The following is a 16,287-nucleotide window of genomic DNA, read 5'->3' as shown; positions in this document are numbered from 1 at the left end:
AGACGCTTAAATCATGGCATGAATAATTTCTCAGTTAGGCAAGCTGTAAGTCGATAAAAAAGGTCAGCAGACTGGTCACACCGTTGTTATATGCGTTCTGTACTACAACAACTGTATAATAGGCTACAATCTCTGTGGCTTTATGAAATCTATGGATATTAGCCTATTATTTTTAGCTAGTTTGCTAAAATTAATTTCTCATATTACACTCACACCTAAGAGTTTAATGATTAATAGTATTTACTCACTCACCTGTAGCTAATATTCAAACACCTTCCAATGCTTTATCTCAAAAGTCACATATACAGCTATATTCACGTAAATAAACATGCTGAATGTCAATATTAAAGTTTAAGTGAATCAGAATATGTCTAAATATGTAATCCATTCTTAAGTTATTTGACTAAGTAAATAAATAATTAAATAGGCCTAGAGTTAAATTGTTGGAGAGTGTGTTATACCTATAACTCGGTTTATCTCAGTTTACCATTTAATATTTAACAAACTTTATTAAAAATAAATTAAATTAACTAGGAGATGAATTTGATATTAATATGCAGCCTACTTTTTCATTGTGCGGCGCTCTCAGATGGGACTTTCAATTGTGCTGCGATGCTCTCGCGATAACACACGAATGCAAACGTCAGCCTGATTAGCGGCGATAAGATCTCGCGAGATTTTCTCATCTGAGCTCGGTCATCGCGGTAGGTGGAGACTTCTCCAGCAGCTGGGTTAATGCTCGCAGAAATCGCGCGACGGAGTCGATTTTGCGCAACGTAGCGATACAATTACCGAAAAGCCATCAGTTGATCGCTGTGGTGAATGAACACATCATGTATTTAACACAATAAACCCGAAAATGTTGCGTTTGTCCGTTGTAAAGTTGTAAATGATCACTGGCACTGGTTTGCTGGAGCTGCTGTTGAAACAGTGTATCTGCAGTGAATTCACATCACTTCGTCCTGGCTCACCTTTCCCACAGGTATGATATGCATTTGCTTTTCCATATGGTTTGTTGTGGATTATTATGTGTCTGTTTTGGAAAACTTAATGCAAAAAGTTTTTTTTTTTCTCTATAGCTGTCGTCATGAAAAAGTAGATGCTTCTTCTCGATTATTACAGATCGATCACCCACTCAATTTCTATTCTAGATATCTCCAATCAAACCTCACGTCATGAGTTCTTGACTCTAATATATGTAAATCATTGCATAACACTAATAGCTGTATTAAACTGCTACCTGTTGTTTCACTGGAGAAATATATAGCATACCCCATTTATTTGATTATATATGAGTGCTTGTATTGCAATTATGAATGACTTGTACTCAAATGAGTCAGATCTGTTTGATACACATTATTTTGACCTTATGATTAATGCCATCATTGCTGGAAAACTTAAAAGAGTGACCATTTGAAAGGCACAGGGTAATATTTTCATAGAAAAGGGCACAACTGAAAGGACAGCACTAGATGCGTTGCCACCATTATTATGATAAGCATTTGACATATATAAACAAAAGCCAACCTTTTGAAAAGCATTTGTCCAGACGTACATGCTTTCTTACTGACTGTTACATTGGATTAAGGAATGCCTGCCAGATGTCACTCTCAAAACTAGACCTGTCTGAATCCTCTGAGACCTCCTAACTTGGGTTTCCTGCTTGTTATATGAAAAATCTGAAGCCAAAGTCTGTTTAATTTATCTGTTTAACCTTATCTGTTTTTAAAAAGGACTTTCCTTTTTGGTTAACAGGAGGTCTATAATACATGGAGAAAGCTATTACATATTAAGTAGCATTCGCAGTCTTCTCAGTGGCAGTTGCTAGGTAGACGCAAGACCCCATGATGGGAACTGGGTAAAGAAATTAAGGCGAGTAGAAAAATGACAGTGCTGATGGCACCTCAAGAACATGTGCTGAACTGCGATGTACAAGGCAATGGACAGGGAAAAATCTAAAAAAGGTCTATTTCATGCTTTTTTTGATCTCCCTAAAACACTGTCGATAAAGAAAGATGCATTTCAAATTAAAGTTGATAAAGTTGATAGATCGTTCTAGTGAAACGATCTGTCATTTTCGAAAAAAATACAACTGTATATGCTTTATAAACACAAATGATCGCCTTGCACGTGCTTCCGCTTTCTGTATTCTTCAAAAAGCTTACGCTGTATGTCCTACACCTTCCCTATTCTACTTACGGAAAAAAACTAAACTGGCACCGCGTTCGTTCTGTAAGTTGAATAGGGAAGGTGTAGGACATACAGCGTAAGCTTTTTGAAGAATACGGAAAGCGGAAGCACGTGAAAGGTGATCATTTGTGTTTATAAAGCATAGTTGTATTTTTTTTCGAAAATGACCGATCGTTTCACTAGACAAGATCCTTATTCCTCGTCTGTTATCGTTTAAAGCCCTTTGAAGCTGCACTGAAACTGTCATTTTGACCTTCAACGGTTTTGAGACCATTGAAGTCCACTATAAGGAGAATAATCCTGGAATGTTTTCATCAAAAACCTTAATTTCATTTCGACCGACGAAAGAAAGACATGAACATCTTGGATGACATGGGAGTGAGTAAATTATCAGGAAAATTTTATTTGAAAGTGGAATAATCCTTTAACATTGAATTCTCTGCCTGCATCGTGTCCAACACCCACAACATTTAGGTGTTGATGTTATCATCAAAAGCATCTGCGAAAGTATTTTTTGATTCGGATCGGTCCTCCCTATTCTCGAAAACGCTATAGTCTCAATCGTTCTTTTTTTTATTTTTTTTATTTGCACCTTGTCTTTTTCCTGCTCCAGTATTTTGTCATTTTGCTGTCCTCAACCTAGCTCTGCAGTGTTACGTAGAGTCCTTCTCCCAGGAGGCAGAGTGACATTGTTCCCTGTAACCCCCACTGAAAAGCACTTTCAGACCCATTCTTCATCTGTCCCTGAGGAACAGAGGGACGCTGAAGACGTTTGCCTTTTTCAGTGCTTACTATATCAATCAGCATGCAGCTTATTATGGGCAATAACAATAGGTGAAATCTGGAACTTGCTTCACCACCCTATGATAATTTATAGAAGATAAGAGCCAAATACATTTGTGTATTACAAGAGTTAGGCATTTTAAAAATGATTTGTGAAGTGTTATATTTTTGGTTCCACTTTATATTCCTTGTATGTCAAAAAAAAAAAAAAAAAAGATAATTGTTAAAGGTGCCCTAGAATTAAAAATTGAATTTATCTTGGCATAGTTAAATAACAAGAGTTCAATACATGGAAATGACATTCAGTGAGTCTCAAAGTCCATTGATTCCTCCTTCTTATATAAATCTCATTTGTTTAAAAGACCTCCGGAGAACAGGCGAATCTCAACATAACATCCACTGTTACGTAACAGTCGGGGTGCACGCCCCCATGTTCAAAGCATTAGACAAGGGCAGGACGTCTGGATGTGCACAGCTGAATCATAAGACTAGGTAAGCAAGCAAGAACAATAGCGAAAAATAGCAGATGTAGCAATAATAACTGACATGATCCATGATTACATGATATGTTTAGTGATATTTGTAAACTGTCTTTCTAAATGTTTCGTTAGCATGTTGCTAATGTACTGTTAAATGTGGTTAAAGTTACCATCGTTTATTACTATATTCACGGAGACAAGAGCCGTCGCTATTTTCATTATTAAACACTTGCAGTCTGTATAATTCATAAACACAACTTCATTCTTTATAAATCTCTCCAACAGTGTAGCATTAGCCGTTAGCCACGGATCACAGCCTCAAATTCATTCAGAATCAAATGTAAACATCCCAATAAATACTGTACTCACATAATCCGACGCATGCATGCAGTATACATGACGAACACTTTGTAAAGATCCATTTTGAGGGTTATATTAGCAGTGTTAACTTTGTTTATGCACTGTTTAAGGCAAGCTCGAGCTCTGTGGCCAGGGAGCGTGAGCATTTAAAGGGGCCGCAACATGAATCGCCACATTTCTTATTATGCCCCAAAATAGGCAGTTAAAAAAATGAATTAAAAAAAAAGTCTATGGGGTATTTTGAGCTGAAACTTCACAGACACATTCAGGGGACACCTTAGACTTACATTACATCTTGTGAAAAAACGTTCGATGGCACCTTTAAACACGAAGCGCTCATGGCGCAAGATGCTGAAAAAAAACACTGTGTAATGCTAAGTCCGTCTGAAAAACATGCACATCAGCAAAATTCAAAATTGGCAACAAAATGACCAAAAATCCTAGTCACAAGGTAATTAAAAAAATTTAGCAGGAGATTCAAAGAGGCATAATGATTGTGTCTCTTTAGCCCGAGAGTTTTCTGTCGTGGGCAGGGAGCCGAGTAGGGAATCTCCTTGGCTATCCTGAAGGGACTCATCTGAGAAGAAAGCCACTGAAAGACTGAGAGCCGTGTCTTTCCAGGAGCCTTATTAAAATGCATTAGAAGCACTAGGCTGCCTTCCCCCATCATTGTGGTGCTTATCATCCACATAGCAAACAGCCCAGCTGTACACAAGGGAGCTGGGCAAGCCCTGTCAGCCAGGCCCATATTCCCATTCTCTCACACACAGTCATAAACACTTGGACCCGGCTCCTCTGAAAAAAGAAAAAAAAAAACCTCTCTTGCATGATGTGACCCCCTGCTTTCTTTCTTCATATGCACAGAAAGGACAGCATTTCAAGGACATGAAGTCTGCCTGCTCTTGCAGAGGGATTTATATCTGGACAGCTCAGATAGACCGAGGCTCCTTAGTGCCATGCGCTCCCAAAGTCTTTATGCTCTTTAGCATATTACTCGCCTCTGTGTCTCTTTAATGTGTTTGCATATCGCTTCACCAAACAAATCAGTTTAAAACCATTTTCCCCTATGATAAGAGCTCTGAAATGTTAATATGCGTCAATGGTCTGGATTTAGCTTGGATTTTTTTGTCGTAGCACTGAATGAACCTCCCATAATCTGATCCATATCACAGTGCATTACATGCAAGCAGTTTAACATCCTCCCTCTGGGTTTTGTCGTCAGTTTTGCTCATAGCATCATCAAACACATGCCAGATCTGAATGATATCAAAACAGTGGAGCATGTAAAGCACATGAGCTTGCACGTAATCTTAAAATCAAATCCACAACCTCATGCTCAGTTAGCATATCAGATTCTAATACAAGTCAAGGATCAACCACTTTCCATAGTTAAATGATCGGGTATGTTATTTAATATTGGGAACCAGAATATCCCGAAATGGAAGGCGAATATTAAATTCCCAGATTGATGTAATACTGCACAGTATAAACTGTATACTGTCAACACTGTCCATAAAATCCACAGAAAAACGGAAAAGGTTGTGCGGATAGATGATATCATGTATCGATGATAGTCAGACTCAGAGATATCGCTGTTGGTGGCTGCCTTTGATGATAGCAAGATGATCAATATAGCTGTATTCACACCATGTTGCAATTACCGTAATTTCTAGATGATTACACGTGATGTTCTACTCAGAACTGTTCACATCCTCAGACTGGGAATCATGCATTTCTCTGGCAACACTATCAACGCCTAAATGAATTTTCAGCGCTCAGGTGGTACAGCAGTCATGTGGTACAAGTAGGAGCACTCAGAAAATTCGTAAAGTTGTAATTATGAGCTGTAGAGGATGTGAAAGCTTTTTACGAGTTGTAATATCATACATGGTGTGAATGCACATTATTATTATTTTTATGCTTTGCACGGCGAAAGTAGTTCTAGCAGGTCTTGACAGCATTACAGTTCTATTATCACTTCGCCAAATGTTTTCAGTTATTTCAAAAGGTTCTTACAGCCTACAACAGCCAAAGAAGCAAAACCCACAACGACACTGCCCAAGCAAATAAATATAGTAAACAATAGAATAAAAACTACAAATTATTGTCATGGTTTTTGCCACAAAATATGTTTGATTTTGTCCTGAAAGCACATGCTCTCCATCTCCTGCTCTCTCTCTAACTCAAACACACACACATACAATACGGACACATACTTGCACAGAATCGTGTTGTCTGCGCTGCTCTGACGAATTAATCAGTAAAATAGTTTAGCAACTTAAAAGCTACATGACATTTCTCACCAGCGAGGTAATAACTGTGTGGTTCTTGAGATAGATACACAGCATAAGTGACATATCAGTAAGATTTCAGTACAATAAACAAGATCTTAGTTTTTCTGGTATCAATCTCAGACAAAATAATTTGCCAGGTCTATGGAACCCCTACTTAGAGGTTGTTCCGCATTATTAAGCAAGTCACAGGTCTCATGCAGTATGGAGAGGAAGAAAGATCTTTCTGAAGATGAAAAGCATGAAATGGTCCAATGTTGTGCAAAAGGCATGAAAACAACTAATATTGTGTGAAAACTGAATGGAGATTATCAAATTATCATAAGATTTGTGAGTGATTTAGAGCACAGTTGAACTCGGTCAGATAAAGGCTTACTAATGAAAGTTCCTATCAAAAAAAATTAATTGTATTAAAAGGGCAGTTATAAAAAAAAGCCAGTGTTGAGCAGCAAACAAGTATTTGAAGCTGCTGGTGTCTCTGGAGTCTCAAGAAGCTCTCCATGCAGGCTGGCAGTTGTGCGTAAAGATGCATTTTAGGCACCACTAATCGAACTAAACTAAAATCTGAATGTTTATTCTACTGAAATCTTACTGATATGTCACTTGCATAATCATTTGGAATGTGGTGTAAACTTAACAGTTTCACTATTAGTAGAGACTCTGCTGCTGTGAGAGATGCACAGACTCAGGTAGGCTAATTTACATATGCTTATTCACTCTCTCTCTCTCTCTCTCTCTCTCTCTCTCTCTCTCTCAACTGTATTAATAACCTGCTATATCAATGGCTCAAGCCTACTAGTTCTGAAATGATGTTTTGGAACTAGCTATGGAGACTTGGGATGAGATGCATATGTCTTGAAATACAATATCTGAATGGTGTCTTGAGGTGTGGTAACCATAGTATAAGCAGAATAATTGGTGCTGAAGGTGCTAATGCGGCCATGATGCAAAGCGGTCCATTATTTTTTAATAATTCAATGGCCCGTCGCCAATTATACCATACGTATTATTATTATTATTATTATTATTATTATTACCAGGCTAGTATTATTATCAAATTAATATTTGGCCTTACAGTTCATTTTCCCCACATAATTTTATAACGAATCACCACATAACTGATGCTTGATATGTGCGTATAAGGTCTGAGGACTCCTCAATGAAGATGTTTTTAAAACAGCCTACAAAATTATAAGGTGACCGTTGTTTGTCAGCATTTTTTGTTTCCGCAGCATACAAAACATTTTAATGATACTAATAACACCAAATACAATACAATACAATAACAAATTAATAATAATAATAATAATATTACAAAATTTATATTCTTTAATTCTAATGCACTCTATATTTATAGTCTTTAATAGGTCCAAAAACGCTACACAATAATCAGTCATCGATGAAAATCAAAAGCAGCTTCAAACACCAACTTAAAAAAAAAAGGAAAAAAGAAATATTAATATTTCTCATTTTTTTCATCATTAATGTATGGGCTACAAGAGAAATATTAAGCCAATAAATTAAGACGTGACAATCTTTGCTCGAAAAATGATAGACAACGATTCTCATTTCGCTATAATAAAACTAAGTAAATAATTAAATAAACTTATTATGGAGCATTTTGCCCAACATCAAACGGTATTCCAGACAGTATTCCATGCAGCATTCTTGTGTTGTATACTGCACATGTAGTAGGTCATCTGGGTATTCCATGCACACAGAAAATGTGCATGTTGTGCATAGTATACCTACAGAACTGCAGATACTGAAATTGCAGAAAGAGTAGCCTGTTAGTATGTTATTTTGAAAATATCCTTTTTTATGAGAGTGCTACATATTATTACTGAAAATCATTTTGTTGGTTTGTTTAATCAAGGCTATACTTTCTTTGAGTGATTATGGTGCAGAGTCATTGAGTTGAGTGAAGTTATTTGAAATAATCACTGGCAGAATGGTGTAGGCGAAACAGCGTTGTGGGTGTTAAGTCCCAGGAGAGAGAAAGACTGAACACTGAAACGGATGTAAATGTTACCTGAAACCAAAATAGACTCAATTAGATATGAACTCGCTTGGAGCTCATGACAGCTCTTACTTTATTAAAAACTTTTTTTTTTACATCCCTCCTTGCTGATTTTATTTATTTATTTATTTTTTTCCCAGATAAATAATGTGTGAGATTAAGTGCAATGTTGATTTGGTTATCACCTACTATATAAGCCAAATTTAGGTATGTCTTGAATTATTTGTGACTTTTATAGTTTTCTTTAATTTGATAATATAGCAAGAATGAATGATTATTAATTAGTAAAAGCTAATTGTTGCCCTTTTAGGAGATGATGTGAAATTTTGCCAACATCTGAGGCAATACACTCAGTGGAGCCCAAGCAATATGAGGTTTATAACCATTAATTCTTCAGTTTATGCCTAATTTCCAAGCAGACATCAAAGACATTTCAGTCTTATGCAAGCTGAGATGGTGCCACTAAGGGTTTGCTCAGTAGTTTCAATACATAGCTGACATTTTGCAGGCATTTGTTAGTTGGCAAAGCCTTTTTATGTTTCCCTCTAGGTTGTCTCTATGCAGTGAAGGGAATTAAATGCACAACTGGCGACACTGCCATTTCTGCTGTTTGTATCCTTGTGGATTGGACGTTAATGCCGCTTAATTCTCAAAACATGAAATACTATTGATGAAAACAAACAAGGAAGATTGTCCTTCACATCCTGAAAATTAGCATTTTTCATCCATGAGATGTGACAGCAAGAAGCTCTGCCAGCCTCCTCCTAATTTTTAGTACTGATAAAGCCTTTAACATAGCTAGAATGTTGACACCCTCAATTTGATGCAGTCTTTATGAACAATAGGAAGAGCTGTCGCTATTTTAGATTACTGAAGCGGGTTCTTTATGTCTTTCCACAAACATTTTCTTATCTCCTTCTAAAAACAGTCTGTTTATTGTCCCAAACCACAGTTAAAGCATTAGCCTGTAGGCTGTTGCATACATGGCGCACTGAGAACATGCATATAGAATTTTAGTGCCAAATTCTGTGAATGTGTGGATGCAGGTGGGCATCTTTAGCCACTCTGTGGTCTCCATGGCTCAGCAGGCTACCCTAGAATGCCAGCAGCTCAAATGATGAGATTATGTCAAGGATGTTTTATAAAAGCTCAGTACTGAGAGGGAATACAGGCATATCCAATAAAGTCACAAGAATTACAGGAGGTTATGAATTCAGTTTAACCACTTTACTTAATGACCCCCTCTGGTGAAAATCAAGTTTTGATGTTGTTTATATGTCTATGTGCCGTTTTTAATATGCTTTAAGACAAACCATGTGCAAATTCATAAGTTAACACCATTGCTGAGTATTTTCTCCTTACATGTCCAGTGAACCAAAGGCAGCCTCAAAAACATGGTTTGAAAAATGCTAGTGTTTCTGACATCACAAACTACCTTGTAACCAATCACGTCAAAGTGCGGGTGGGCTTTAGCATATCATTACCTATGCTGCGTAGCAGGGGAGTCTCAAGAGAAGCCATACCAGTATGTTTTTCTGTTGATATGTAAAATCGTATACATTTAGCAATATAGCAGGTGAATTATGTATATGATGTATGGTATGATGAGCTATATGCCTTTCTCAACTGACATTCTATGATGTTCAAAGCATTTCGAAGGATGCTGATTTCTAGAAGGCACACTGAAATGGCGAACAGGAACATGGTTTGTGTAATATTAACAACATATTAGCTGTTTGAGGGGTGTGCACAAATAGTCGAATATTCGATCTGTAATAAATATTCGAAAAATAAAAATACTATTTGAATTTTACTATGTTGCTTTGCTGGCCGTAAATGCAGTGAATCCATTATAAACGACCGGTTATGAATTACAATGTGAAGGTTCTAAATAGAAATGACGACATAACAATGTTCTCTGGGACTGTTAACTCAGCTTAACTCTTAAAGGTGATAGAGAGGATTTTTTTGTCGACTGAGAATCCAAAGACTGTTACTGAGTTTTTGAAATGAGCACATGCGTAAGAACAACCCCCCTCCTTCACAACACATTTCAAAGGAACGCCTCCCAAAACTCATAAACACTCGTATTGGAACACGAGTGTTTACCACCGGCATTCGCTGTGTCGTGTTTTTTGGATTCATTATGTCGGACTCACCGCAGGTAACTCATAATCTGCAGTTGTTACTCCTGTCTCCTGACAAAAACATTGCATGCGGCGCCTGTAGAGTGTGGAAAGTTACTGGAGAGCGTAGCCGCGCTCATCTCTCAAAAGGAACGATTGACAAGCCAGAGGGCCAATCCGCGCACGTCTCTCACAAGGAACGTCACGGCAGTTATTGACAAGCCAGAGGGCCAATCATCACGTAAACGATTGGCTAAATGTTTTTAAGGCCATACCTTGTGCACAGATGATGTATATTAATATTATTACTTTCAGTGCACCTAATAAATAGTCTTTTATCAGTTAGTAAAGACAGTTTCAAGAAATATTGCAAAAATGTATAAAACAAAACATCCTCTTTAGCACCTTTAAGCCATGCACACACTTAGCGATTGTAAGGCCGATTATGAATGTAAATTGATACTTACGACTGATCGCGCTCAAACGAGTCCAGTCAGAGCCAATTGAGTTCAGTCTGCGATTACAGTCGGTGTTCAAATTCCATGTGTAAGTATATAAATCTGCTTCAGTCGCAGGAAACAATCACTGTGTATGTTGAGCACAGTCTTGGAATGTTTTAGCTAGTAGTTAAATGTGTGCCCGGCTTTAATGACTAGCCGAAACATTCTAAGACTGAACTTGACACACAAAGACTGTTTCCTTCAACTGGACCAATTTTAAATACTTACAAATGGAATTTCAACACCGACTGTAAATGCAACTGGCAACTGGCTCTGACTCGCCCCTTTTGCCCCGTTCACGGGCAGTTAAAAATAAATAAATAAAAATTATACTCACTTCTTCTGGAGGTCAAGCTGGATCACGAACAGTTGGTACCGATCCATTCTTCAGGAACAACTTTTTAGCAAAACCTCCCTTGTACTGCCTCTCGTTCAGAAAGCAGTCTGATGTAAAGTGATTTGCGCAAACAAACACATTTAGGTAGATCAGGGGGCGCATTCCCTTCAAAAACAAAGTTAATCGACTCCGTCTTCATCGGCTTAGTAAATGATGACTGCTATATTCATTCTTACAGCCAACAACAAAACACCTCAGTCGCTTAGGAGACATTCTTGTATATACCTGCTCCGTCGTGGGAGGGGCCTGTGCAAAATGACATCACTTTGCCAAGAATCTGAGAATGTCTTGATCTGAGAAAGTGCTTATGATTTATGGGGATTTAAAAAAAAAAAAAACACTGGGTGGATTTTTATCATTTTAGGGTGGTTGTGTAGATATACTGCAAACACACATTTATGTCCAAACACCATGTAAAAGTGAATTTTGTATCCGATGATTGACTACAGGGGGACTTTAAAATGATTATTGAAGTAATACAAACTTCCTGCAGTAGTTATCTAATTTTTACCAGTTGGATTTGGAGGCTTGACATATATAAACACGTACACAATCTATTCACAATGTAAAACCTACTTTAGTCCTAACATGAAACAGTCTTATATCACCCTGTAGGAGTTCACAATATTTGGTACTCTTCTCTCTTTCTATACCCTACTTTTTTTTTTATCCTGTGTTTATTCTGTACTGTATGTTTATGATATATTAAGACAGAAGTCTTCAACCCTGCTCCAGGAGACCCACTGTCCTGTAGAGTTTAGCTTCAACCCCAATCAAACATACCTGAAATGGCTAAATAAGCACTTCAAGATCTCTTGAAAATCATGCTGAAGCAGGCTGGGAATAAACACTTTGTGTATCCAGGAGCAGGATTGAAGACCTCTGTTTTAAGATAGATTGCTGTCAGTAACTCATGAACTTCCTTATTCAAACTTGGTATTCTGATCATTGCAGGTGTAGGAGCATGAACGTGGGGTCGGAGTTCTGCTGCGATGCGTGCTATTGGGTGTAGGATGAACCTGCCGGCAGTGCTAAATGGCCTGCTGGTGTCAGTGGTGGCAGCCCTGCTTTGGAAATATGTTCGCCTGATTGAACACACATCACAGTTGGAAGAGGAGCTAGCGCTTACACGCCAATCACAGGAGTTCTCACAGGTGCGCATCGACTACCACGGTGCCCTGTTAGCACTCCAAGAACATGGCACCAGAATGGTCTGCACTGGCAAGATGCACACTGATCGCATCTGCCGCTTTGACTACCTCTGCTACTGCACAGAGGCTGAGGAGTTTGTATTCTTCCACAGTAATGCCTCTGTGATGCTGCCCAACCTTGGCCCTCGGCGTTTCCAGCCTGCCCTGCTGGACCTTTCTTCTGTAGAAGACCACAACACACAATACTTTAACTTTCTTGAGCTCCCAGCAGCGGCTCTGAAGTTCATGCCGAAACCTGTGTTTGTGCCAGATGTCACTCTAATTCTGAACCGATTTAACCCAGACAACCTCATGCACATTTTCCACGATGATCTGTTGCCCATCTACTACACAATGCAGCAGTATTCAGACTTGGATGATGAGGCCAGGCTTGTCTTCATGGAGGGTTGGGGTGAAGGTGCTCACTTCGATCTCTACCGTTTGCTCAGCAGTAAGCAACCACTTCTCAAGGAGCAGTTGAAGACCTTTGGCAAACTCATGTGCTTCACCAAGTCCTACGTGGGACTGTCAAAGATGACAACATGGTACCAATATGGCTTTGTACAACCGCAAGGACCCAAAGCCAACATTCTGATATCGGGTAACGAGATCCGCCAGTTTGCTTCTTTTTTGATGGAGAGGCTTAACATCACGCGAGAGGAGGGCGATGACTACATTGTAGTATTTAAACGTACCACTAACAGGCTCATCCTCAATGAGGCGGAACTTCTTCTGGCTTTAGCCCAAGAGTTTCAGATGAGGACTGTCACTGTGTCTTTGGAGGAGCAGTCATTTGATAGCATTATCCAAATTATTAGTGGGGCGACTATGTTGGTCAGCATGCATGGAGCCCAGATGATCACCTCCATGTTCTTGCCCCGTGGTGCCGCTGTGGTTGAACTCTTCCCTTATGCTGTAAACCCAGAGCAGTACACTCCGTACAAAACCTTGGCCTCCTTACCTGGCATGGACCTTCAGTATGTCGCATGGAGAAATACCATGGAAAAGAACACCGTTACATATCCTGATCGCCCCTGGGATCAGGGTGGCATCGTCCACTTGGACAAAGAGGAACAAGAGCGTATCCTTGCCAGCAAGGAGGTTCCAAGACATCTTTGTTGTCGTAATCCAGAGTGGCTTTTTCGCATTTACCAGGACACTACTGTGGACATTGCCTCTTTTCTGGACTTACTTAGAGAGGCTCTAAAAAAGCCTAATCTTAAAAAGGCCAAGGTGGCTAGCACTATACATCCTGGTCGAGTCAGAGAGCCCAAGTGTCAGACGTCAGTACAGGCCACCAATGAAGCAAAGCTCTCAGTGTCATGGCAGATCCCTTGGAACCTGAAGTACTTGAAGGTTAAAGAGGTGAAATATGAGGTGTGGATCCAGGAGCAGGGAGAGAACACATATATGCCTTACATTCTGCCCCATCAGAACTACACCTTCTCAGAGAACATCAAACCCTTTACCACATATTTAGTATGGGTGCGCTGTATCTTTAACAAGAACCTCTTGGGCCCGTTTGCAGATGTTCTTATATGTAAAACTTGATTTAGCAATCAGGTCAAACGTACCACTGTTACTGTCAGCTAGTGTAGAATTAATTTGAAGATTAATTCTCAGGAGCTATCCTGAAAATTAAACTGTGACACGGGTGAATTGTTTTCGACCTTGGTAGTCATTCTTGTGACTTGACTGTTGTTCATGGACTTTATGGAGTGTCACGAACTGACGGAGAATGAAAGCTCTGACTGCAATTAAGGTTAGAAAGGAATGCAGTTTATAGAAATGTCAGTCCTTTTAGATTTCGTATCACCATCCAAGCAAAGTTCTCAATTTATTTATCAGATATGTATTATGTAATTTAAACTCATATTTATAAGTTCAAGACACTGGTTTTGTCTGACGCCTGCTTTTGTTAACTGAAATATTGCATACATTTCTGTGGCTTACGTGAACTGATCTGAATTGTATGTGATTTTGTGAGTGTGCTCTCTCTTGCCCAAGGTTTTGTGTTGTATTTTTCATCGCGTTTAGTTATAATGAAGAATTTGGGGGGTTAAAAATATAGTATGAAGAAACTGCAAGAAAATACAAGAAAAATTTAAAGTTAACGTTGTACTATACATTGTACTATTTTAAAAATAGACTGCTGTTTTCTAGCTTGGATTGATTTGTTTTCTGCATCTGCAGTGTTGATGTTTTCATTTTTTTATTTTTTTTTTACGAGCCTCAAAACCACTGATTATTATTTACCTGTACTGTTCAGTAGGAAATATTTGAATTTGTTTGCCAGTGAGATCTATCAAATTCATTTCATTTTTGTAAGGTTTATAGAATCACATCACAAATGGAAGACTTCAGTAGGTAGCACCTGATGATTGGAAATAGTTTGAGATAGTGTCATGAAATTCTAATGCCTCTTCTAATGTCAGCAATTAACTCTGGGTTGAGTAATTTGGAACTTCTATGTTAAGAGGGGAAGTATATTTGGTGGTAGCGGCATAGTGGGCTAGTAGCGGAAATAAATTAGGTTCAAACCTTGGAAAGGCAGATTCATGAACTGTAGAGGTACTGATTAACTGGCTAAAAGCATTTGCTAAACAGCCACTAAAGGAGTAAAAGTACTTACAACCTTTTATGACTGCTTACGCCTTACAGAATGCAATATTAAAGTTCTGAAGATTACTATTCATATATGTAAAGAAACCACTGTTTAGATGTGCTTCCAATGTCCTGTCATTCAACAAATGAGCATAAAACCATATCTATACATGCTTTAGAGAAGGATGATGCCAGTTTCTGTTGTTTTGTTGTTGGTTTTTTTGTTTTGTTTTTTTTAGATGTTGTGCACATGCTTCATATTATGTCACATCTGCATTTCTGCAAAGAACAAGCTGTGTTGTGCTGAATTATGGATTATTGAGAAGATGGAAACGTACTTTATTTCTGCCAATTATTTATTGAAGAAGACTGGAAAGCTATACATACTGTAGTCCAGATTTGTCAAAGGTTGCACTGTGTATTTGAATTTTTTTTTTTTTTTCACACTGCTGTGATCAGTGAATGGAACATATGAAATTCAACAACCAACCACAAGCTTTCTTTCTTTGTATTGTTCTGAATGGCCTCTCAAGGCGCCTGTGTTTTTTTGTTGTTGTTGTTTTTTTTTTCTCTCCCCTCAGTGAGGTTTTATTCTGTCCTTCGATTGAGGACATTCTGCATCACATGGAAATAAATTTAAATGATCCTAAAACAGATTAAACCAAGAACATTTCTAATTGAAATTCGGAAATGGCAAACCTCAGCCATGCAGTTTATTAGCATAACTCCATGTTTTGATGGTAATTTTATTCAAGTATGAGGATAATAAATGAATTCTGTTTGTTATACAAAATAGCAGAAATGTCCTTTGCATAAATTCAGAGAGAAAAGCAACCTAGCATGTAAATCTATCTTGCCTACACTCTGGGGTGAGAAACGGCTGTCTGTGGTTGGAAACTTCTCAGATTCCGCATTCTCTCATTTCAGTCATTAGATGGTAGTTTTTTTTTTTTCTTTGTTTTTTTTTTTAAATGCATAGAAAGATATGCATATATATATATATATATAGGATTGCAGGCTTGGGTCCTGTAAACTGTCCCGTTCCCTGTGCCAGTTCATGAGATTTACCATTATGTGCCACTGGAATGCCATATATCATTTTTGTCAGTTTTATTAAATGGACAATTTCTCAAATGTTTTTGTGATGTCTTGTTATTTAACTTGTCTATGTCATTTATCAATATTATTTAATGTTGATGAATTTATTGTCTTTCAATTCAATGTCTTGTAAACATTTTCTAAACCTTTAAGAAGTGCTGGATTATTAAACTGAAATGTGTAAAATGGACTGGTAAAGAGCTTCGATCCATCGGTCATGTTTAGGAGAATCATGGACTTTTATACCAT

General features: G+C 38.1%; 1 protein-coding gene across 1 annotated transcript; it reads left to right on the top strand.

Moving 5' to 3' along the window:
- pomgnt2 (protein O-linked mannose N-acetylglucosaminyltransferase 2 (beta 1,4-)) lies at positions 1-16,077 on the top strand. Its single transcript, XM_048153541.1, has 2 exons — positions 1-982; positions 12,101-16,077. The coding sequence occupies exon 2, from the start codon at positions 12,139-12,141 to the stop codon at positions 13,885-13,887; it is 1,749 nt and encodes a 582-aa protein (XP_048009498.1). The 5' UTR covers positions 1-982; positions 12,101-12,138; the 3' UTR covers positions 13,888-16,077.
- Positions 16,078-16,287: the final 210 nt, after the last annotated feature.

The sequence above is a fragment of the Megalobrama amblycephala genome, linkage group LG13 (assembly GCF_018812025.1).
Source record: "Megalobrama amblycephala isolate DHTTF-2021 linkage group LG13, ASM1881202v1, whole genome shotgun sequence".
NCBI classification, from domain to species: domain Eukaryota; kingdom Metazoa; phylum Chordata; class Actinopteri; order Cypriniformes; family Xenocyprididae; genus Megalobrama; species Megalobrama amblycephala.
Note: the sequence above shows the minus strand (reverse complement) of the source record. Positions and strands in the feature narration are given on the sequence as shown.

Bases quoted from the DNA above. Each gene is read 5' to 3' on its own strand.
- pomgnt2 (XM_048153541.1), top strand. From the start codon at position 12,139: ATGCGTGCTATTGGGTGTAGGATGAACCTGCCGGCAGTGCTAAATGGC.